This window comes from Dysidea avara, chromosome 13 (genome assembly GCF_963678975.1).
Source record: "Dysidea avara chromosome 13, odDysAvar1.4, whole genome shotgun sequence".
Lineage (NCBI taxonomy): Eukaryota > Metazoa > Porifera > Demospongiae > Dictyoceratida > Dysideidae > Dysidea > Dysidea avara.
Window position 1 is genome coordinate 106,382 of NC_089284.1, and position 24,810 is coordinate 131,191.

General features: G+C 38.3%; 1 protein-coding gene across 1 annotated transcript in view; it reads right to left on the reverse strand.

The window, feature by feature from the left end:
- The window catches only part of LOC136242644 (two pore calcium channel protein 1-like), a 109,183-nt gene that overhangs the window by 26,634 nt on the left and 57,739 nt on the right, over positions 1-24,810 (reverse strand). The window contains exon 20 of the mRNA XM_066034089.1: positions 10,979-11,067. Coding sequence (XP_065890161.1) covers positions 10,979-11,067 — 89 coding nt within the window. The remainder of the gene's footprint in view (positions 1-10,978; positions 11,068-24,810) is intronic.

A 24,810-nucleotide genomic window follows, 5' to 3' on the forward strand; every position in this document is an offset into this window, starting at 1 on the left:
TAATAAGGCCACCTTGTTATTCAGGCCAAATTTTTTGGTCCCACAGCCTGCCATATTGATGAGGTTTCATTGTACTTATGTGAATTTTTATTTTTCGTAACTTTTCTTCACGTTTACTGATGGGTACTATGAAGCATTGGTGACTGGTACGTGTATAATGTGGTGACTTGAAATGCTAAAACAGTACGTAGCATGTCTTGTATGTACATGTAATGTGTTGTAATGTGTCCACACATCCACACATCTTAGAAATAAATATAATTGTATTCTCTATAAATAATCAGTTCCATTGTGCCACTGGGTCATAAGTTGGTTGAGTATGGATCATCCAGGGCACTTGAGTCACATTTTGTCCTGGCCAAGTGGATCTTATCCACTGACAGAATATACAGGATCAGATCACGTGTATAAATTACGGTGGAACTTGTTTATTGCCACCTTCACTCATTCAGCAGGCAACAGTGTATAAATTCTCAATTGGAATTGGCTTTTCAAGAGTGGTTGTCTTTCTATACTAGTGGCCATTAAGACAGGTTGTACTGATAGAGTGTACATACTAGAGATGCAACAATATCCTCCACTTATTGTCGTTTGATAGTGATGCAATGGAGACTATGTATTATTGCATTTTAAATACTATATTATTATATTGCAACTCTAGCACGTATTTATAACAGGAATGTTTGTTAACTGTTTAGACATACTGGAGCCACACCCACTCATCTGGATTCTACAAATGGAGTCATACCAACTTGTTGTCATCATACTTACTCATTACTCCCATTGTGTTTGGATGAATATACATGCTGTCATGTGAGACTTGCTACCATGGCGGGCCACTGGAAAACATTTGCATAGCAGTTATATTACAGTCATTATTGTACAATTCTTACATTATTGTTGTGAAAAGTGTTTGGTATTCATGTGTCTCCTCTGTATGTTGTAATTACATGTGTAATTTTGTGTGGGGGTGCTATAAAATGCAATAATGCATGGTGACAATTGTGTTAGGCGATTTTGCACACTTCCTTTTAAGCTAGCTACATGTGCTAATTACTCACAGCTTGTGTCAACAACTGGTAACCGCAATTGTACTCTTGTGTCATTCTTTAAGCCGAGCCCTTAGAGGACAAATTATGTGGGGGCAACTAATTTCAAATCGAAGGATGGTATGCAACACCATAGATTATATCTATGGACTATAATCTATGGCAGCACACTTCTTGGTGGCTATATGTACTGATTAACTACATAGAGCGCCAGTTCATCAATACCCAGTGACCACAGTTGTGCTCTGCGTCATTCTTTAAATTCCGAGTAAAATTCTTAGAGAGCAAATGACATGGGGGCGACTAAATTCAAATTTCAAACTAGCCATTCTCGAAAACAAATGTTTCAATCTGAACGAAACTTTTAGAACAGTTTAAAGACACATTGCCCTACATGCCGAGCGAGTATTGCGGAAAACAACAATCTGGGATTTGTATTTGGCCTCTAGGTCGACTGAGTACCGAGCTGAGGACGACTGAAACTTCATTTGGTGCTGAAATCACGACTGTAGGGTAATCATGTATGGTGAAATCGATGATGTGAATCTTGAGGTGATTGAGTGAATACTGAAGCGATAACAGGGCGATCAATGTTCGGAATGCACAAAGGAATGCAAGGCATACACCTGCGGTTGCGTCTAACCGCATGTGATAAAAAAAATAAAAATGAAACTTCCCCTTTGATGTCGGCAACCTCGATCACGAAACAATTGGCATGGATTTGCTTCACTGCTTGTGTAGTAGTTACTAGTGACACGATGAGTTCAACTCCAGAGCTTCAGAGGGATAGCGTAAGTGACGGGTGGATTACAGGAAGGCCAAATTTGACAACGTTCGTTCTTGTAAAATCCTCACGTAGTGGTCGCGTCATTTATTGTCTGCGGTGCGCGTTTCTGCTTTACTGGCCGCGCGACTCACTACCGTGAGTCTTGATATGTATTATATATATAATTTGTACATTTACTGATAAAATCAGATATTTAAAGTACATCTGCTTCATCTTTTCTTCTTCCTGTGGTAAAGAAAAAAAAGACAGGTTTAAAAAGTCCCAAAGCCGGCCTATGGTATACAGGGGCGTAGCCAGAACCCGGGCCACCCGGGCCCAGCCCCGGGCATCAATAATTCGAGATACTCTAATAGAGCAGTCAGATCGAGATATTTTAATAAATCATTCACAGTATTCAGACTAAAAATCACATCAAATCTTACAGCCCTGGAGCTCTCCGGTTGTTACTTTGCACACTAATACTTCTCTGCACTATTCTTGAGGGTCGCATTGCATTAATACTGAACTATTGCAAATCATTGAGATCTACTGCATCATGTGATAAGTAGTGCACGTGATTCATGGTGGAAATAGCAAACTCGATAGCGAAGGACTGCCGATTGATTGAGGCAGACATACTACAAGGCAGAAGCTACGATAAACTCAACTGGTCGTGTTATACATGTGTCAGGTGAGCACAAACTGTGAACAGTTGATGTATATTTATCTGATGAATGGTTTGTTTGTCACATGTTGCGGGCACGTGATGTCTTGAATATATTGGAGTACAAGCCAAGTCTACTGACCATCAACAGGAGGACCGACCAAGAATCGTGTATACCTGGAAGAAAGTGTTGCCAACTAAGGGACTTGAGTGTGGAGGGTCCCCGTGATAGAAAAATTGAAGTTGGCTGTCTGGAAGTGAAGATTTAAGTTAGTATTAGCTAGCTACAATAGGTTTCTAGTTTCTATAAGCTGCATAAACAGCAGTGTGTAGGTTTTAGCTAGCTAGATGCACAAACAGCACCTGCCTAAGGGCACATTTTGTGTATGCATCATTTTTGTTCAGACGCGGTCTAGGGGAAGCACCTAGGTCTTCTACCCAAACATTCCACTTGAAATCTGACACCAAGAAAATCCTGGATACCCCCATAGAGATATTGTCAGTAGGTAGAAACTTTTCGGTCTTTAGGTTACAGCTAGGTCCTGGCATCACCAAAAGTCTGGCTATGCCCCTGATGGTATACAAATACAAAAAGAAATGAAATCTAATCCAAAACAGCCAAGCTGTAAAAAAACAGTGCGGCCTCAAAAAGGCTATGGTGAAAAAGATGTGAAATCCAAGGTGGCGGCCTAGAAATGGCTGTGATGGTAGGTTAATGGTAAAAATTTTAATAACGGCAATTTAGGTGATTTTTTTGCCAAGACCAAGCGGCACAAAAATTCACCTGAATTGTCGTTATTGAAATTTTTGCCATTAACCTACCATCACAGCCATTTCTTGGCCACCACCTTGGATTTCACATCTTTTTTCACCATAGCCTTTTTGAGGGCCACACTGTTTTTTTACAGCTTGGCTGTTTTGGATTAGAACATATCTATTATGTCATCACTTAGTATTGTATAAATATGTTGATTTGTCATTAAAATTTACCTTGAGAGAAAAGTTTAACGTAAGAAGCAGTTCATTCTTCGTTGCTTATCTTCTCCGCGACACAGCTTATTGGTGCAGTGAGCAGGGTATATCGCATTTCAGGCTACTGAGCGAAGATGTCTGAGCCAATTCGTAAGCTACTTGGACCCGCGAAGATTCGATTACAAGGATACTTGGAGGGTGTGGAGAAGTTTCTTGTATCGCCTATTAATGAAGAAGACGTGGAAGACGAGTAGGCGACTATAGAGGAGTATGTAAAACGTATTAATAATAATGTTACTATTCTAGAAAGATGTGATCACGAGTGGAGCATACTACTGAGCAAATTGAAAGCAGAGGAAAAGGTCACGGAGGAAAAGGAGCATGCACGAGTAGCAGAAGGTACAGAAGGGTACATTGAAACATTAATAATGCTGGTGAGAATATAGCTCGTTTTAAAGGAAGATCAAAACGCGTAAAGCGTAAATTCGAGCTGAGCCAGCAAACCATAATGCTTAACCCACCTGTCCTAAACCCTTCTCCGTTTGACCAGTCTAATGCCCACTCTAATCTCTCAAGTCAAAGTGTTTTAGATGGCAGCCTAAGTCAAGGCAATAGTGTTAGGGTAAATTTACCTAAAATACAGCTGCCTTGTTTTAATGGGAACATTCAGCAATGGACTGAATTTTGGGAAATGTTTACTACATCTGTGGATCAACAAAATTAGTCCAAGGTGTCAAAGTTTACTTATCTTAAGGGTGTTTTAAGAGGTGCTGGAGCAGCAGCCATTTCTGGTATAGCAATTTCAAATAATAATTGTGATTTAGCAATCACTCTGTTAAAGGAAAGGCTTGGAAGAGTGGATGTTATCATTGAATCCTTGTATATTAAGCTGCAAGGTCTTCCAAGGTCGGTTGATAAATTTACAGAAATCCATAAAACACAAGAGCAAATAGAAAAGATATTGAGGCAGTTAGAACTACAAGGGGAGGTTGTTAACAATTAAATAATGTTAATCCAACTAGCTTTGTCAAAATTTCCACTTGAAGTGGTTATCAAGTTTCAAGAATCTAAGCAACCCACTGAAAGGTGGAACATGGAGAATCTGAGAAAGGCAATTTACAGTACATAAGAGTACAAGAAAATATTTTTTGTTATACTTATAACACCAAGGGTCAGCTCCAAGTACAAGGTGACAACAATAAAGGTTGGGGTATAGGGCAAAGGTCTGTTTATTGTACCACTAACAAGGAGAAAGGTTATCAATCTCAGACCACCCCAGCAGAAGTGTTTGCTATGTTCAGTGGCAAAGGGAATAGCCAGAGAGTAATGCGACCTTGTATATTTTGTGATGGTGACCATTATAATGATCAGTGTGATAGGTACTCCACACATGTGGCTAGGAAAATGAAAAGAAGAATTGTTTTATCTGCCTGAAACCTGGTCATGTTTTGAAGAGCTGTCCTAATCTCCGTGAGCGATGTTGTGACCATTGCGGAAAAATAGTTTATTATAACTGCTGTTTATGTCCAGAAAAGTTCTCTGGTGATGATACTAATAATGATTCCTTTTGTGTCACACATTCTGATAATGTTACTAGTATAGGAGATGCTACCTTGACAGCTGCTGGCAAGGTGCCATTGCAGTCTACAAGTGCCACACAGTGTGTGGTCAGTCAGATACTCAGTTTACTCAAGCTTTGCTAGCGGCTGGTGAACAAGTATTGCTACAAACTGCAATTGTTCCAGTACAGAGCTCTGACAGAAGGATTTTTATTAATGCTAGAGTGTTATTAGACAGTGCTAGTCAAAGAACCTTTATGACTGTCAAACTGGTGCAAAAACTTAAGCTGTAGTGTGAGCATGAGGAACATCTATCTGTGTCCACATTTGGTGCTGAGAAAACAAGAGAGGTAGATACATATGTTGTAAACTTTGAAGTATAGACAAAGGATGGTTCATATTGTCACTTTCAGCCAATGTGCTGAAACAAATTACAGGTAGTCTACAAAGAAGTCCACTGTCTCAGAGAGATCTGGAGTTTTTAAAATTGATACCTAGTAACCAGTTAGCTGATAATATCCCTATTGAAGCAGAGTTATCAACAGTGGACATTCTGATTGGATCTGATTTTTTTCTGGGGCATTGTTGGCAGCAATAAGATGAATTTTCCCTCTGGTGTGTTCATGTTGTCATTCAAATTTGGATATATTGTCACAGGCAAATGTAGCAATAGTAATAATTATTGTTCTACACAAAACAATAGTGGTTATCATACCTTATTTGTGTCTGCTGGTGTTAAGCAAGATTTGTGTTGTTTGACGGATACCACAAGTTTTGTGAAAGTATTAAGTTTAATAAAAGGCGATACTATATTTCCTGGCCATGGAAGTAAAACGTGTGAAGTCACTTGTGAATCGTTTTCAACTTGATCCTGAGTTATTACAGAAATACATTGTTATATTACGCCATCAGTTAGAGAAAGGAATGATTGAAAGAGTTGATAATTCTACCTTGACTAACACAAGGAAATATTACCTACCTCACCATCCTGTGTTGACCCCTTCGAAGGCTACAACAAAGGTCCGTATAGTTTATGATGGTTCAGCAAAAATGTAGAGTGCTTCAAGTAGTTTGAATGACTGTCTACACCGTGGTCCTATAATCTTACCTGATTTGGTTGGACTTCTGATGAGATTTAGGCTTCCGTGGGTTGTTAATTTAGCAGACATAGAGAAAGCCTTTCTTCAAATTGCTATTCAAGATGATGAACGTGATGTTACCAGGTTTTTGTGGTTGAAAATGTGAATAAGCCTATTGTGAATGATGATAACATAGAAGTGTATCATTTCTGTAGAGTGCCGTTAGGACTGACTTGCAGTCCTTTTTTTATTGGGTGCCATATTGAAATACCATCTTCAAACGGAAGGGACACCGCTAGCCCTGAATATCATGGATAATATATATGTGGACAATGTCTTGCTTTGGGCCAAGTCTAGTAAACAAGATTTTGAAATTTATCAAGAGGCAAAAGCTATGTTCTGAAGAGCCTCAATGAACCTTTGTGAGTGGTACTCAAACTCGCTTGAATTCTTGAGACTACTTCCGGCTGACAAAGTATCCCTAGTTGAAGATGACAATGTTAAAGTGTTTGGATTGTCATGGGACAGAACTAAAGATGTGATTAACATTGCTGGTATGGATAAGGTACCAACTGATAATATTGTAACAAAAAGAAGTGTATTAAATATTGTAGCAAAATTTTTGACCCACTTGGTCTCATTACTCCGGTTACTTATATGGGAAAGTGATTTTACAGGGACTGTGGAAGATAGATAAACTGTCTTGGGATTGTCCTCTGCCTGAGAATTTTGCCTGAGAATTTTGTTTAAAAAATGGAAGTTAATTTGTGAAATGTTTTTAAATATTCCCTGTTTATATGTTCCACGTTTTGTGGGAATAAAGGATGGAAGAACCCATTAGTTGTTAGTGTTTTGTGATGCATCACTTGTGTGTTATGCTACAGCAGTTTATCTGAGAATCACTGATGGTAGTATTGTTTGTACAAATCTAGTGTTTTCGAAAACGCGACTAGTTCCTACTGGGAAGGGAAAATCTAGACAGTTTTAAAAAGCTTACAATACCTCGTTTAGAGTTGATGGCAGTTTTAATAGGAGTCAGAGCTGCTAATTTTGTACAACATGAGCTGAAAATTACCATATCTGAAAAAATACTGTGGACTGACTCACAGTGCGTGTTGCACTGGCTGAAGACTACAAAGCCATTATCAGTTTTTGTTGAGAATCATATAAAAGAAATAAAGATGAGCAGAGAATTTAAATTTCGATACGTCTAAATCCTGCTGATTTGGCTACTCGAGGTCTGTCAGTTATAGAGTTTAATCGTTGTTCATTGTGGTGGCATGGTCCGTCATGGTTAGAGAGTAATCGTATCATCTGACCAGTCTGGAATCTGCCTGAGATAACTCCAGAAAACTTGGAAGAAATCAGAAAATCTACTTCTTCAACTGAAGTTACTATTGTGGCTGGAGTTGATGGGAAATGTGATAGAGATATGTTTCTCTTTGGAATGGACAAGCTGGAATGGACAAGCCACATTATTCATCTCTGTGGAAATTGTTACGAGTTTCAGTTTACATTCTCAGATTTATTAAGATAAAGGTGTGGAACAAGTTACGAGAAGAAACTAGAAGAAAACATCAGAGGTTTCATTTATTGTCCACCGTATTCAGAGAGTTAGTGGATGCTGATCATATTACATTTCGTGAAATTAAGTTAGTATCACTTTTGTGGATTTACACTCTTCAACATTATCATTTTAAGGCAGTTTTTATTGCTATTAAACAGAAAAGATGCCACTGTTTACAGATACAGCTTGGTTTGCAATAGGATGAGTTTGAGATTTTACGATGCCATGGGAGGTATGCTTATGCTGATATCAATGAAGAAACAAAATGTTCAAAGTTGTTACCTCGTGGAAGTTGTTTTACAAGATTGTTAATTTTGAAGTACATGGACGTCTAGTTCATGGAGGAGTATCTCATACTCTTAATCAACTAAGACAGGAGTACTGGATCCCTCATGGAAGGGTAGGAGTTAAACGTATATTGTATCAAAGTGTGGTTTGTAGACATCATCATGGTGCATCCTTTCGTCTGCCTGACATGCCACCCTGGCCGAAGGAAAGGGTTTCAGTATCTGAACCCTTTAATTATGTTGGCTTGGATTATCTCGGTCCTTTACAGGTTAAAGAAGGCAATACAGTACAGAAAATGTGGATTTGTTTATTTACTTGCTTAGCAGTGTGAGCAGTTCATCTAAAATTGGTAAAAGGGTTATCAGCACAGCTTTTTCTTGACTGTTTACGGCGGTTCATTGCTAGGAGAGGCAAACCAACTACTATCATATCTGACAATGCTCCACAATTCCGTTTAGTAAAGACAGCGTTAGATTTACAATGGAGAAATGTACACAAAGATGAGGCAGTTTAGAGTTTCTTTTCACATGAAGCCATAGTGGAAGTTTACTACCGCACTGGTGCCGTGGCAAGGCGGATTTTATGAACGTCTAGTGGGGGTGGTGAAAAGAGCTTTACGGAAAGGGATGGATCGACAGGTATTATACTGGGACAAGCTGATGACACTGCATGCTCTCAGAGATGGAGGCTATTGTTAACACTCGTCTGCTGACCTATATTTGTGAAGATATTGAGTCAAGGTTCGTTCTTACCCCTTCACATTTCCTAGTGGGTAATTACAACAATGCTATTCCCTTTGGCATCGAGGATAGTTTTGAAGATACTGATTATGTTCCCAATTTGGATTCGACATAAAAGTTATTGCAGTACTGGAAAAAGAACTAAAAACAACTTCAACTGTTGTGGAATGAATGGTCCAAAGGCTATTTACTCAGTTTAAGAGAAATCTTACCACTAGTACATAAGGGTCCACAATCACAAGTACGTAGACAAACAGAAGTTAGTGAAATTGTAATTTTAAGAGATAATGGATTACCATGCAGGGCATGGAAATTAGCTAAGGTAGTGGAACTGATAAAAGGCAAGGATTCTCAGATTTGTTCAGTGAAGATAGAGTTGTTTATTAAAACAATATTGGAAAGAGCAGTAAACTATTTATATCCTCTAGAAATCAAGGAAGTGATTGTAAATGAGGATGAACCAGCAAAATCCAGTACCTCAAGTACCTCAACACATGAAGGAGTCAAGAAATTAAGTACAAGAAAGGCTGCCACAGAGACACTTAGCAGAAGAACTAACCAATTACAAGATGATCCTGTCTATATTTCCTTTTCCTTCCTCCGGAGAGTCAGGAACTGAACTGATTATTATACTTTAATCTAATTATGTAATCTTACATCATGTAACATTACGTATTATATCTATTATGTCATTACTTAGTATTGTATACATATGTTGATTTGTCATTAAAATTTACCTTGAGAGAAAAGTTTAATGTAAGAAGCGGTTCATTCTTCGCCGCTCACCTTCGCCGCTCATCTTCTCCGCGACAGATCCACGATGACAGTGGCTCAGTGGTTAAGGATTCGGGAGTTCAGAATGGGGGTCCCTGGTTCAAACTCTGGTTAAGTTTTTATTTCAACATTTTATGCACTTTTTATGCTCTAGAGTATCTTGACTTTGTGATGCTTGGTTTTTGCTTCGTAACTATGTAGCCAGTACTTAAAACCTTCAAAAGGCACTGCTAAAATGGCTAGTCTATTAGCTGAATACCCTGTAGCCATGACAAAGTTCTACCTTTTCTGCATGAATAAATGTCCTTATCACATTTAATCTCTAATTCAGTCATGGTTATAGACTGAAGTATACGTCCATTAATATATCTGCAGGCATATACAACTCTCATTTGACTTTTTAGCTATTCCCTGTTTCACTACTTTTTCTTTAATCCCTAATTCAACTTAAAATTTCTAATATTAATTTATACATCTGTGCATCTTATTTGTACAAAGCCCACATAAGTGTTTATTATGGATTGTTTTCACTACTGTGCAGATGACCAAGCACCACCTGATTGGATCTGCAAAACCCAGCACAATTGAGAATTCCTGTTTATTGAATATTTATAATCTACTTAGCCTAGTGTATGTTCTGGCAAAGTTTCAGTCTCCCTATACTTGTTATACAAATCAATCTTTCTGTTGTTGCTACATTTTAGGGCTGTAACTACAAAAGTTATTGGCACATGAGACCAAATTGCTGGTGCTTACTATCTGTAACTTATGAATAGAATTACATACAGAGTTGACATTTGCACCACCATGTTCATTTTGAATAGGGGAATCAATTACTGGGCCATAGAAAAACAGATAAAAATGAAACTTCAGCTGTGCACATCTCACAAATGGCAGGAGAGAATTCAGTCTAATTAACTGTGTGGACTACTCTACATGGTGGACAGCTATAATGAAATAATTGGTGTGCTATAGATCCTTGATGAAATTAAGTTTTATGTATTGTGCCATACTGCAATTTATACTTACTAGATTGTCTGCCAAATATGTGTTCAATTCCTACTTTAAACGTAGAAATCCAACTTTCAGAGGGAAAACCCTTAGATACCTGCCTCCCTACACCTCTGGTAGATAGTACTCTGAACAAATTGTAACAGGCTAAGTTCAGAAGCTATTGGTTATTAACCTACTCACATACCACTTAAACAATTATTTTGAACCCCCTTAAATCAAGTGTTCCAAATGTCAAGGCAATCACTTGGAGATTGTATCAGTGTTTATGGGTTTTATGAACGCAGAAAAGGACAAATCTTAGAGAGTTTGTATTTGTATTTTGTAAAGAGAATTCCAGGGACAATTTTGCTCAAATTTGGCATGTATATATATTACTAAAAATTGTGACTATTTCCACTGTAAAAGTAGTCTTGCTCAGACCATCCAACCAATATATGGTATATATACAGTCCATTAAGTTCGTGTCAGGAATATATTTTTATACATATATATATATATTGGCTTACCATAACTTTGGGATATGCTGTCAAAGTTGTTCAAATAGAATACATTACTTCCATTACCAGTGTAATAATTTTGAATATAAGCTGTGTCACTGCAATGGATATACATACATATAAAATGCAAACAAACTAGCACACATACAAGTGTATTAGTGTGTATATATACATATATATCACATACTGCACTGACTCAAAATGTTAACGAGATATATGCACTGCTACCAGTGCGTATATCTCGTTAAGGCAGTGCATATATCTCATTACACACTGACTTAACAAGATATATGCACTGCATATATCTTGTTAACTTGAGACATTGCACACCCAGAGGAGGGTGGAAACGTCACACGTGAGCCGTATCTTTTAATAGTAAAACTTAAGTAAAGAGTTTCAACGACAAAAAATAGTACCAATTGAGAGATTATTCAATACACAATGCATACATATGGTGATCCCTGTCGATCCCCATCTTCTATTGCATGTATAAATGAACTAAAGATAAGTGAGATCACGTGGGTCATGATGCATGGCGGCACAAGATTGCGCGAGATCTGTGGAGGCTGGGAGAAGTCCAAATCTGGAAGTTTCTTCTAGGTTGAAGTGTCCCCAAAGTTCTCCGATTTTGTGTACTCCCTAGAGAAGACAAACGTGTTCCTCTCCGAGAACTCGCTTGCCACTAGGTCTCATGCGTGCCCCAAATAGTAGTGCTGTTCAGCAAGTCAGCATCCGTCAGCCCGTCTTGTTCCACGACTGCGTCTTTGGTATAGTTTATTGTTTATTTAATATTATCATTTAGTAATGCTTGTTTGTCGGACATGTCGGAAGTTTGGTTGATGCATTCCAGAACAAATGGTCTGAAGAGGAGTTGAAAGCAATAACAGAATTTGTGCTATTCCACACACCAGGGGACAAGTGGCCATCTCACAAACAGTCTGACGTTTGGGAAAAAGCTAGTAAATTTATACAGCAAAGAGTAGGATCAAATGCTGTCTCCCGAAGTGGTGTGTGTTTTAATCTGTGTGTATGATTTTATACTTGTTCACTGTTGTTTTATTTTAGCAAATGCTTGTATAGTAAAGTTACCAGGTCGCTAGCTAAGAGGTAACATTGCATTGCCAATTTTATTACCAATTATTAAAGCCATTTGTAGGCATAAGACACCTAAGGAAGTAGAAGCTTGGTATAACAAGCATGAAATCCCTCCTCGTGATCAAGTCAGTGGTACAGCTACTACTGTATCAACAGAATCCTCTACTATGTAAGATGATACATTAACTACACCTATATTTGTGGAAATGCTCAATCAATTGCCTGCAGTTTCTCAATTGCCGGTACTGTCAGAGCTTTTCTCGGATTGTGTATCCACCTTGTTTAAGTTTGCAGTTCCTAAGGATTTTTTTGTGCCTTGCAGCAAGTGCTATGAACCAATTATCAATTGGTGGAAGGACAAATGTTTTATATAATCTTGCCAAAGGAATGGGAACGTTGAGACCTGAGTTGAAAAATTCTAGATTTCCAATCAATCGGATGCCTATGGGGCTTGTTGAATATGCAGCACAGTTCTTTGCTTTTGACAATCTACAGCAAGTAAAAAAGGAAGTGTGTCAATTCAATATTTTAATGTCCCCTATATAGGTGTCTTGTCCAATGGATTATCGTCTTTGGTTACAGACTATGTATTGCAACTTTGGAGAAAAATGGATGAAATTACATCGTGGGCCAATGTGGTGCTTTGCTGATTCAATGCAGCATGTTGAAGGTGCTTCTAGTACAACAGGACAACATCAGAAGACCATGGAAGTAAGTTACGTGTATTTATTCTTGTTAATGTGAATGGTTTCCACATATGCAGGCTTTGGTCAATATACCAGCAATTTCTGAAAGATCCATTAGAACTGATTTATCCAAGTGCAAAACTCATTAGATTCTCAAATACAGGTGAACAGTGCTTGCTTACAGGATGTGCTGTACACCATCCTACCATATGTACTGTAGGTGAGTGTTCTTGATGAAGCAGCTGCACATAATCCTGGGGCATGGTGGTGGCTAAAGGCTGACGGGTGTGATGTCAACAAAGGTTTGAAAGAGTCAGCTAAATTGGAGTGTAGTGGTGATGTGGATTTGTCAGATGGATCCCTTCAAGAACAGTATGACAGCTACAAACAGCGTCTTGAAAGGGTAGGAACAGTTGGTTTACACAAGGAAAGCATGGCACAGGATTTAACCCATGTTGTGAAAGAAATTAGCTAAGATTTAGAGTTCCTGCAATCAGGTGAGTGTGAGCAACACAAGTTACACAACATTTATGTTTATATTTTATTTTTGTAGAAATAGTCAAATTCAACAATGAATATTCAGAAAAGCTTCAATCGCATACACAAAAAGAGAAGAATTTAATCATTTTGGCCAGGAAGGTTAAAGAACTAACTGAGTTGAATGAAACTGGAAGGAAACTGTACAGAAACATTAATTGTTTGGCTAATAAAGTTATTGAAGATGTGCAGACACAAGAAAACATACCATCCCAGCTCACTGCAGTTCGTAAGGAGTTGTTTGCTTTTATTAAGGGAGTAACACGTCACCAGCAGACTCCAGCCACCCGTGTACTAGTTTTCATGATTAGTAGTGAAGACCGGATGAAGAAGTCTTATGCCCTCCTTGTTCAGTGTGTCCCATAAAAAGATTTGACCGATGCAAAAATTCGCCAGCTAGCCAATAACATCATTAGTGAAATGGTTAAGCAGAAAATGAATGTTGCAGGTACATAGAATGAAGTAGACGTAATAGGTATATGTAAAATTTTCAGGACTTACCACTGATGGGGAGTGGAACTCACTTCGCAGTAAAGGAAAACACCAGACTCACATCTGTCTTCCAAATTCGTGCTGATGCAAGAGCAAAATTTTCTCATGTTGGAATTAACAAGATGATTAACATGATTACTCTTACTCGTACATACATAACTAACTTTTATGTGTTTTATGCTGCAAACATAGATAGTGAAGACAGAAGTGTTGCTGCATATTTGCCAAACCCTGCCATCAACACTGAATTACTTAAGGAGATACAGCAGTGGTATGATCAAGGAGCTACAGTTGATGATGTAATTGACAGACTTAGGCTGAAGACTGTGCCTCCTGGATATGTGACCCACAGCTGGATAGAAGGTGCGGTAGTTAGAATTAACTGTATCTCGAATATGGTGTATTCTATCTCTAGGAAAAGATGAAACCAGACTTGAAAAGCTCCGCTCTATTATGGCACAGCTAGAATATCAATATAAAATAAACATCTATGAGCTCCAGGGTGTTCCTTTTAGACAGCATTTGTATGTTCATCCTGTGACACAAGTTGGATTTTGTGAGCGGGAAGATGAGGGCAATCTTTTGAAGGTATGTTTGGTGTGTTTTAAATGTCTAGCCTAACATACAATATTTGATTTCTTTAGCAAATTGGAAATAGTCTTAGACAAGGTGGACCACCAAAAATTCATTTGGAGAGGTTTGAAGAGGCACTGCACCACCCAACATCAGGGCTCACTTACCCTGCACTCTCTGGTATCCATAAGCAAAGTGTTGAGGATGTTGAACATTTGTTTGGACAACCACTGATAGACTGGATGGTGGATAAAGGGTATTGAAATGAGGCAGAGTACCTCCAACACATACATAACTGGAGACGTGCTTGTGATGAGAAGGACTTGACTGATGATCAAAGAAGCCAGTTTAATACAGAGCTGTTAAACTATATACTAGATGATCTAATGCCATGGTATAATAGATGATGGATTGAGAGATTTTAGTTTACTAGAAGTTAACCGGTATGTTAGTTAATTGTACGTACAGCTGGGTAACTATTGTTCAAATAAAATCCATTACTCAATGCAATATACAACCATAGGAGCATTGGAGGAGTCAGGGGTTTCACAAGGGAAACCTTGATAGCACTTGTTGCTGACATTGAATCGAGAGAGTGGAGGAGGAAGTTTAATCAGGACCACAACATTGCAGCCGAACATCCTCGAGCCAGCACCACAGATGATGTGGAATATTTTTTCAGTGTCCTGCGTGACACTGTAGGAGCAGATTTTACTTTGAAGGAGGTGTGTATATGATTTAACTATCATTGGTTATCATATGCCTCAAATAGATACACTATGGCTGGAGGAAAGTGACAGAGGAATTTAAGAAGCGAATGGACCCTGAATTGCCATTCTACTACCACAACTCCAAACATAGTCGTTTCTATGAAGGGCTGATGACAGATTTTAGTGTCAAGCCAAACAAGACTAGGTGCAAAAAATTTCCTAGGTACAGGCTGCTGGGATCAAACAACAGAATTTCATTTTCTGTACGAGGTGACTCCTCTATTCGAGCAAAGTTTCACAATGTACCCATTGACCTCCCACCCCCACCTGGTTCATGCAACCCTTGTTCACTTGACCATTGTTATGCTTCATCTCACACATTACCATGATTCATTACAACTTTAAAATAATTAATAATTGTCAAAAGGTATTATAATTAGCAACTAGACAGTGGAGAACATTTGATGACCATTTACCTCTCCTTGCAATACGTATTCCATCATACCAGCCTGGTTTACTGAAAAGTGCAGAGTAATTGATATAGTCAAATAACACACTGATTATTTCCCTCCGGAGATTGCTTCATGAAGCTCATCTAACACTTCCGTTACTGCATATCCAATCCTTTTCCAAGCCGAGTCAACAATCTGGCAGATAAAAGCAATTGTCTTGGAATCAACTGGATTGTCTGGCTCAGGATAAAACTTAACTGGTACCCTTTTTCCATCATCAAGCTTTTTGCTTGCTTCAGACAGTACATCTTGATACCGCCTTTCCTTGTGTACACCTATACACTTGAAAATCACTGCATGTATGATAGCTGGAATGGAATCATCATCAGACTCTGAGGATGTGATATCATCAGGAGAATTGAGAGGGGATGGTGAATTGCTCATTGAATGATGTTGACTGTCAGGTGTCGAAGCCCTGGAATCTTCCAACCAAACCCATCTCCATAATACAAAAACCTGGTTTCCTTCATACAGATTGTAACCATCTATATCAACAGATCTGCTGAATTCACTGCCCTATATAACATCAAACTCCATAGAATAGCTCTGATGTTTATATCAATGCAATACAAATAAAGTGTAGAATAATAAATCACAATATTTATTGAGTAGCTCTAACACTAATGAACCTCAATCATAAAAGCACTGTTGTAATTATTGGAGATGTATAATGAGGCAGGAAGAGGGTGGTCCAATGCCTCACAGTGATGAGCAAAGCCATCAAACATCATCAGTTCTTCGTCACTTTCATACTGAAGTTTCACCTCAGTTAACCTTTACGGGAAAATTTGGAACGATGTATTCCACTGTGTCACCCTTAGCTAGAGCCGTTATTGTCGTTAAACCTCAACATCATCGAAACACTCGTGCACCACACTTTCCACCATTTTGATACAATCATATGAAAAGTATTTAAAATATGCAATTAAAGCTTATTAATTTTGCAAGCGCTTATATCGCTTCCACCCTCCTCTGTTGCACACCTAATAGGATTGCACACTATATCCAGAAATGTGATTTGATTTAATACTGTTATCCTATTCTCTTATATAGGGAATTAAGCAAGCTGTGATTGTGGGATTGAATTCTGCCAAACAACCTGTGATTGTGGGATTCAATTTTAATACATCAACAGTAGTTTGTTTTTTACTTTTGTAAATGTAGCAATTAAAGTAACATAATTAATATATTAACAAAAATAAAACTAAACTACTGTTTGATGTATTAAAATCGAATCCCACAATCACAGTTTGTTTGGTAAAATTCATTACAGCTTACTTGGTTCCCTATATAAGAGAAGGGTATAGCAACTAAATATTTTGTTTATTAGGTGGGTCTACATGCTAAAGTAGAACATATTTGTTATACCACGGGCACTCGCGTTTTGCCTGTATATATGCACTTGCACTCGGGCCTGCGGCCATTGTGCTTGTGTGTATATATCAGGTAAAGCACTTGTGCCCGTCGTGTAACTAATACATAAACGATTGAGGGAAGTTTAGTGACGGATTTCTATCTTGCTATGCCTAAAAACCCAGGACGTAAAACAACCCGTCAAAAGGCTTGTAATAAAGAAAAACATTACCCAAGCAGCTAGTGAGTCCTAGAATCCGTTTTATTCTATGTCATGCTTGCAATTGCACTACAACAACGAAATTTCCCAACTAAAAGAACAAGTAGCCACACTATCCTCAAAAATCCTTGGAGGAGACAGCAATCAACAGTCTACCCAAACCTCAACATCTGGTTCTGGCAGCAACACAATTACTCAATCCTCAAGTACAGCCCTGCCTAATAATGTAACCAACTCATCTCATAAAATGGCCAGCACTGAGTCTACCTCAGCAAGAGAATTCAACTCCAAAGTCACTAAAAAGTATGAATGTGATCATACAGACTTAAATATAGCCACTGCCATCCTAGCTAACTGAAGTAGATAACTCCGTGCAGCCTTTTTCTATCAGAGACACTGTGAGGCTGAGGAAACGCAATCCCACAGGTCGTCCTAGACTGGTCTTGGTTACACTTAACAGGTCCTCAGATGTGGCATCTTTGCTTTCCAAAAAGGCTCAAGTGAAATCACCTTTTGTTATAAAACCCAACCTTTCACGTGAAGCCAGAACTATTGAATCTCATTTACTCAAAGCTTGATGGTCTCTGCTTCAAGCTAAGACTCCAAAATCTGACATTAAGATCCGAGGCGATATACTGTATGTGAAGGGAAGGCCATTTGGCCAAGCTGATACTACAGGCTTCACACCTAGCTCAGGTGTATCCAATGCTGCTACCATGGATACTACCACTAAAACTTCCTCTTCTTGACTCCCTTCTGGTGTACAAGTCTGTGTGCAGAACTGTAGGAACTTGAAAAAAATTTTATATGTGACCGGATCTGCGAAAAAGGGACATAATCACACAAGCCTAAATTTACAGTATAAAGCATTGAATACATTGGGTGAAATACTTGCGTATCATTGAAAAAATTCCATAATTTTTTAACCCCTCTTTCGTAGTGAAGGAAGGGACTAACAATAAATACCTGGATATCATCTTATTCGCCTACTCAAGAGGAGTTGGAAAATCTTTGTTTCGTTGCAGTAGACTGAAGGATATGGGTGTTAAGAGTGTATACATCACATTGAAGCGATTGCACGCGATCGATTTTTCTTCACAAATTTTGCGTTTGTATGCAGTGAAGAAGGGCGAGTAAAGGAAAAACCTATCCAGTAATTGATTCCCCTGTTCATGGTGAACACGATGGTGACATTTTAGCACCGTACCTCAATCCATTGGTAAGTTACCGCGGTTTTTGTAAGTTCCTGTAATTTACTTTCCCTATACTTGCTGCACATATCAATTTTTCTGTTGTTGCTACTTTGTAAAGCTGTAACTCCCATAGTTATTGGCAAATGAAGTTGAAACTTTGCCAGTGGGTACACTTGGCTCAGTAGATTATAAATATTAATAAACAGGAATTTGAAAAATGCGATTATGTCCTGTTTTCGCAGATCTGGTCACATATATGCCTCAAATTTCATAATAATTGGCCTGTCTGAAACATGGCTATAAAATGCTGTGCTTGATTCTGAAATTTTGCCACATGGGTATACAATTTATAGAACATATAGAGGTTCCCGTGGTGGTAGGGTGATGATTGCTGTTAGTCATGAGTTTCCAAATGAACAGCTTCCAAGCCCTCCTAATTTGGAGGTTGTTACTGTTTCTACACCATTGGTACCAGCTATAATCTGTTGTATGGTGTATGTACCTCCCAATGCCAGAGTGGAATATCATACTGAACTTATTAACTATTTACAGTCCTTACCCAGTCATTAATAATATTTGGTGACTTAATATGCCTGATATCGATTGGTCCACTCTTGCTGGAAGCTCAACAAGTTCTAACAATTTTTGTTAGTTCATATTCTAATCTAACCTTGAACAACTAGTCACTTCTCCAACTCATAAACATGGTAATGTCCTTGATTTAATTTTGACTGATAGTGCCGATAACATAGTTGACTTAACTGTTCACCCTCTGGAGTACCAGTGCATTTTATCTGACCATCACTTGATTACCTTTGCCATCTGCTGCAAGAATATCACACCAAGGGCTGTGATTAGGGAGACATTCAATTATGCCAAAGTTGGCCTTAATGAATACCTATTGAATTGTAACTTTGGTGTAATTTACAACTTAACAGATGTAGAAGAAATCTGGAGCATACTAAAGAATCACGTCCCGTCCGGTATGAACCTTTTCATTCCTAAAGTGAAAATAAGAGTGCGTCAATTTCCTGCATGGTTCACCGCTCACCTATGTCATCTTAATAAGTGTTTATGGAAACACTTCAGCGTAAATACACTGAACAACCTACTACTAACAATTTTGAAAAGTTAGCCAGAGCCCAGTGCTCTTTCCAAGATGCAAGCAAGGCGACTAAGTCCAATTATGAGTGAAACCTTGTCCAAAACTTTGCAGAACATATAAATATATAAAACATTTTACTAAATCTCGTACTCTACCTCCACAGTTACATTTCAGTTCTAATGTAGCCAACACCGATCATCATAAAGCCAAGCTTTTCAATCAGTACTTTTTCTCTGTTTTTACTAGAGTACTTCCCTAGAACCAAATCCTGATGAACTAACAGTTCCAGCCAACTCCCTCGATGCAATAAATTTTACAGAGTCTAATGTGTGTAATGCTTTCGTTAATCTTAATCCACACAAAGCAACTGGAATTGACTACATTGCTCCTATATAGCATCTTGAAAAATTGTGCAACCTCTCCTGTGGCACCACTGTTTCACCTATTTACCACCAACTTAAACACCAGTGTAATTCTAACTGAAATGGAAGTCACATTAGATCATTCCAATTTACAAACCTGGTGACAAAACGTCCGTCAAAAATTACCGACCTATTTCCTTGTTATGCAATGTTTCAAAAGTATTAGAAGACTTGATATACATTAAGATGATTGGTACTGTGGCCAAGTGCATTACCCCTTGTCAATTTGGTTTCCAGAGTAACTTGTCAACCCTACACAATTACTTTTATATCACCACCAGTTGATAACTTCAAAGGATGAAGTGGACGTTGTTCACATAGACTTTCGAAAGGATTTTGACAGTGTGCTGCACAATCAACTATTGGTGAAACTCTGGAACATTGGGATCACTGGCACTCTTTGGAAGTAGTTTAAATCATACTTATACAATAGGTAAAATACATTTCTATCAACAACTGTTTGTCTAATTACTTACCCGTATTGTCAGGTGTACCTCAGGGGAGTATTCTTGGCCCCTTACTTTTTCTAATTTACATTAATTCTGACATTTTAAGGTATAAGAACCATTACCTCCCAGTCTGTCTCACATATACATCACTTGCTGTGGTATGGTGAATGACTGATCAACACTGCCACATATGTCTTAAACCAGTCCATATATAAGCCTTTTCCATAATGACATCATGCTAAATTCTATTCGGGGTACTCTTGCATTTTTGAGTACTGTTTCCTATGATGTGAATGTTTATGATTCAATATTACTTGGTCTAGATTAATAAACTTATATCGAGGTGCAACGATCAGGTACGGCAATATTTCCACTCTACTTAGAAAACTAGCTAAAAATTTTGTAAATAGCAATAGCAAATTCCGTTTATAGCATTATAACATTATAGTCATACCTGCCAGATTTACCGTAATAGCTTCTTTCTGGATTACTATCATCATTTATCGCCCATAGGATCCAATACTCGAAAATATTAGAGTACCACCAGTTGATAACTTCAAAGGATGAAGTGGACGTTGTTCACATAGACTTTCGAAAGGATTTTGACAGTGTGCTGCACAATCAACTATTGGTGAAACTCTGGAACATTGGGATCACTGGCACTCTTTGGAAGTGGTTTAAATCGTACTTATACAATAGGGTAAAATGCATTTCTATCAACAACTGTTTGTCTAATTGCTTACCCGTATTGTCAGGTGTACCTCAGGGGAGTATTCTTGGCCCCTTACTTTTTCTAATTTACATTAATGACCTTTCCTCTGTTATTTATTCATCCAATATGTTTGTCTTTGCTTATGATACAAAGTGCTTTATGAAAATCAAGTCTGAGCTGGACATTCAAAGGTTTCAAGAAGATGTGTCATCAGTTTCTCATTGGAGTAGTAACAATAACCTAGCCTTCAGTGTTCCAAAATTTATTACTTTATGTTACCACAACAAATTTCATTCATTGTATACTATCAATGGTAATGCCATTCCTTGCTCCGATAGTTTTAAAGATCTTGGTATCTTTTTCTCTGATAGTTTATCATGGAGATTACACCATCAAAACATTACTTCTAAAGCTTATAAATCTTTTGCATTACTTCGCCGCATATTTAAAGACAGTTACTGTTTGGAGACTATATGGAAATAATCTGTATGTTTCAATGATTAGATCTACTTTAATGTATTGTTCTTGCTTGTGGAAGCCGTAATTACTTTCTGATATTGAGCTGTTAGAAAGAGTGCAATGGTAGGCAACCAAATGTATTCTTAATGACTACACCAGTAGCTACAAAGAAAGGCTTTTGAGACTGAAACTTCTTCCACTCATATATATTTACGATCTAGCTGACATCTTGTCTTTCATAATGTAATTTATTGCAACGCAATAAATTGAAGTTAACATGCCTTGGTGTGGGAGTAGAATGGATACAGTGCAAATCTATGTACCATACCATAGTAAATGAAGCCAGCATCCTTTAGTGATAAACTAGCCTTTCAAGTAAAGTAATTAAATTCAGCAACACAGAATCCTTGAGTTGACTGTAAGGTCCATTAGAGAGGAATTGTATATTAGCAGTGCTAGCACCACAAACTGAAATCAACACTTGTTTCAGGTAAAAGTTGAACCAATCTTGTAGGATACATGAAACGTAATTACATCATAATGATTCATTGTAATAAACTGGTTTGACAGGTTTGAGATCACGAGATCATGCCATTGTGCATGGCGTGTTGGTGGACAGAAAAACTTTTGTCCTTGGTTTCACAGGAGAGTCGCTACTACTCAGGGTCGATTTGGAGCAGAGTTGGTGAAGTCTAGCGGAGGCGGCATGGCAATAAACTTGGATCAAACGGACATTGTGGATGCTCGGCAGCGTGAAGGATGAGCAGGCAGAGCCTTCTACCGATTCCATGAATGTTGAATAGGATTTTCTCAGTTAGGCGATGGCTACCGTTGATGATTCCCAGTGAGTTTGTTCCATTATAAAACTTTTATACAATTGCCACGTGCTGTTGCAGTTATGAAGTGCTAAACTATCATCAGTATTGCGTGATCGAAAACGAGCTGGCATCTAGTTTGACACAACATATTGTTGTGGCTGAGCATTTTCAGTGTTTTCAGCAAGTTTAGCGTTATTGTAAGGTAATGCAGAGTTGTCTTAGCTCTGCTTGAAAAATAAAGCCTTTCGTTGGCTGCCCATGCATATAATTAGCGTTTATCAAGTAAAAGCCTCTCATATGCGTACAATTGTACCTATTGGTATTTATCTACACTGGTCAGCAAATTTAGCTTTATTGTAGCGTAGTGCAGAGTTGTCCTTCCTCTACTCAAAAACAAGGCCGTTCTTCACCGCCCACACATTTAACGACCAAAAGCCTCCCATATGTACATATTGGTATTTATCTACACTAGTTGTAGATGTGCAGTTCAGCATATCATTCAAAGTAAATTTGAAGATATAGACTATCGTTATCTTCTACAAACCTACAGCCAGGCTTATCTACAGCCAGGCATACAGCTATGTTCATCATGGTCTGAACCTTTCTTAACTTTCCACATGGTAGGCAAGCACCTGTATCAGTCCACTAGCACATTTTTGTTGATATCTCATTTCTGTCATCTCACGGTTTGGTGACCAATGTTATGGCTGACCAACACTAATGCATGGACTGTTGCTACCTCATTGTAGGGCTGGTTACTGAGGGTTAGGGATGGTGTTATCGGGAACTTTAATACTAAACAGTGGCTTTGATGAATACCGCAAGCTAGGCAGCTTGTATTTGCTTTGTGGCTTATTCAGCATGATATTTGCATGCGTGTTAATTATTGCATGTGTGTTATTGCATGCGTGTGATTGCATGCGTGTTATTGCATGCGTGATATTGCATGCGTGTTATTGCATGCGTGTTATGTGCATGCGTATTATTGCATAAGTGTTATTTGCATGCGTGTTATTTGCATGCGTGTTATTGCATGCGTGTTATTTGCATGCGTGCTATTGCATGTTTGTTATTTGCATGCGTGTTATTTGCATGCGTGCTATTGCATGCATGTTATTTGCATGAGTGTTATTGTATGCGTGTTATTTGCATGCGTGCTATTGCATGCATGATATTGCGTGCGTGTTATTTGCATGCATGTTATTTGCATGCATGTTATTGCATGCATGTTATTGCATGCGCGTTATTTGCATGCGTGTTATTGCATGCGTGTTATTTGCATGCGTGTTATTTGCATGCGTGTTATTTGCATGCGTGTTATTTGCATGCGTGTTATTTGCATGCGTGTTATTTGCATGCGTGTTATTGCATGCGTGTTATTGCATGCGGGATATTGCATGCGTGTTATTTGCATGCGTGTTATTGCATGAGTGTTATTACGTGTGGGATATTGCATGGATGTTATTGCATGCGTGTTATTTGCATGTGTGCTATTGCATGCATGTTATTTGCATGCGTGTTATTGCATGCTGTTATTGCATGCGTGATATTGTATGCATGTTATTGTATGCGTGTTAATTGCATGCGTGATATTGCATGAATATTATAATCACAAGCTATTATGGCTGCTGCTTGCCTCTTCGCTTATACGTACGCTATTACTGTTGTTATTACATGTTTAGCTTTATCTGTGATAGCAAGTATTTGGTGTTTTACAGGATACGAAAAAAAAACTTGATAGCTTGTGCATTCAATTTCCTTATGTGTAACCGCTATGCCATCCAATGCCCTCAGTTCCCAACTTTTGTACATCATAGTACACGTTCTTCACACATTCTTCATACATTTCAGCATACAGCCTGCGTGATCACAGGACATCGTGTACTAGTCTTAAGTATTATTAAATATTTCAATATGCAATTACAACCAGAAAACCTGTTGTCTCTCTGCCATGAGTGCTAACAGGTACACCGGCCTGTTGTCAGTCCTGTTTGGCCCTGTGACTGATGAAGGCTGATTATACCCTACACCAGCTGTACTAAGGGATACCTATGGACCATCAGGATATGATTTTAGGCTCCCTGTCATTCCTGCTAGCATTAGTGTCTCACTACACTCATTCCCTGATATTTATCAAGCTTAAGGGATACTTTTGATGGAACAACTAAATTGCATTAGGGTAAACGAATGAATATCCCTCAGTCATTTATCCTCAATAACGTATGAGAGATGTTTGCAAGAGCATCGTTATTCCTCCTTCTAATGCAGATAAACCATGCATTCACGAGGGATGGTTTAGTTGATTCATGTTTCAGCAGTATAGTACTATTACACTGGGAAAACAGTTATTAATTGCACATACACAGTAAATATTTGTTAATTGTACATACACTTACTTGCATCACTATGTGGACTCCACAATACGGTTACGCAAGTCAATTACATAGTGCTTTGGATTATCTGTGTTGAATTTTCTCACTTTCACTAAACACACAACTGATTGAT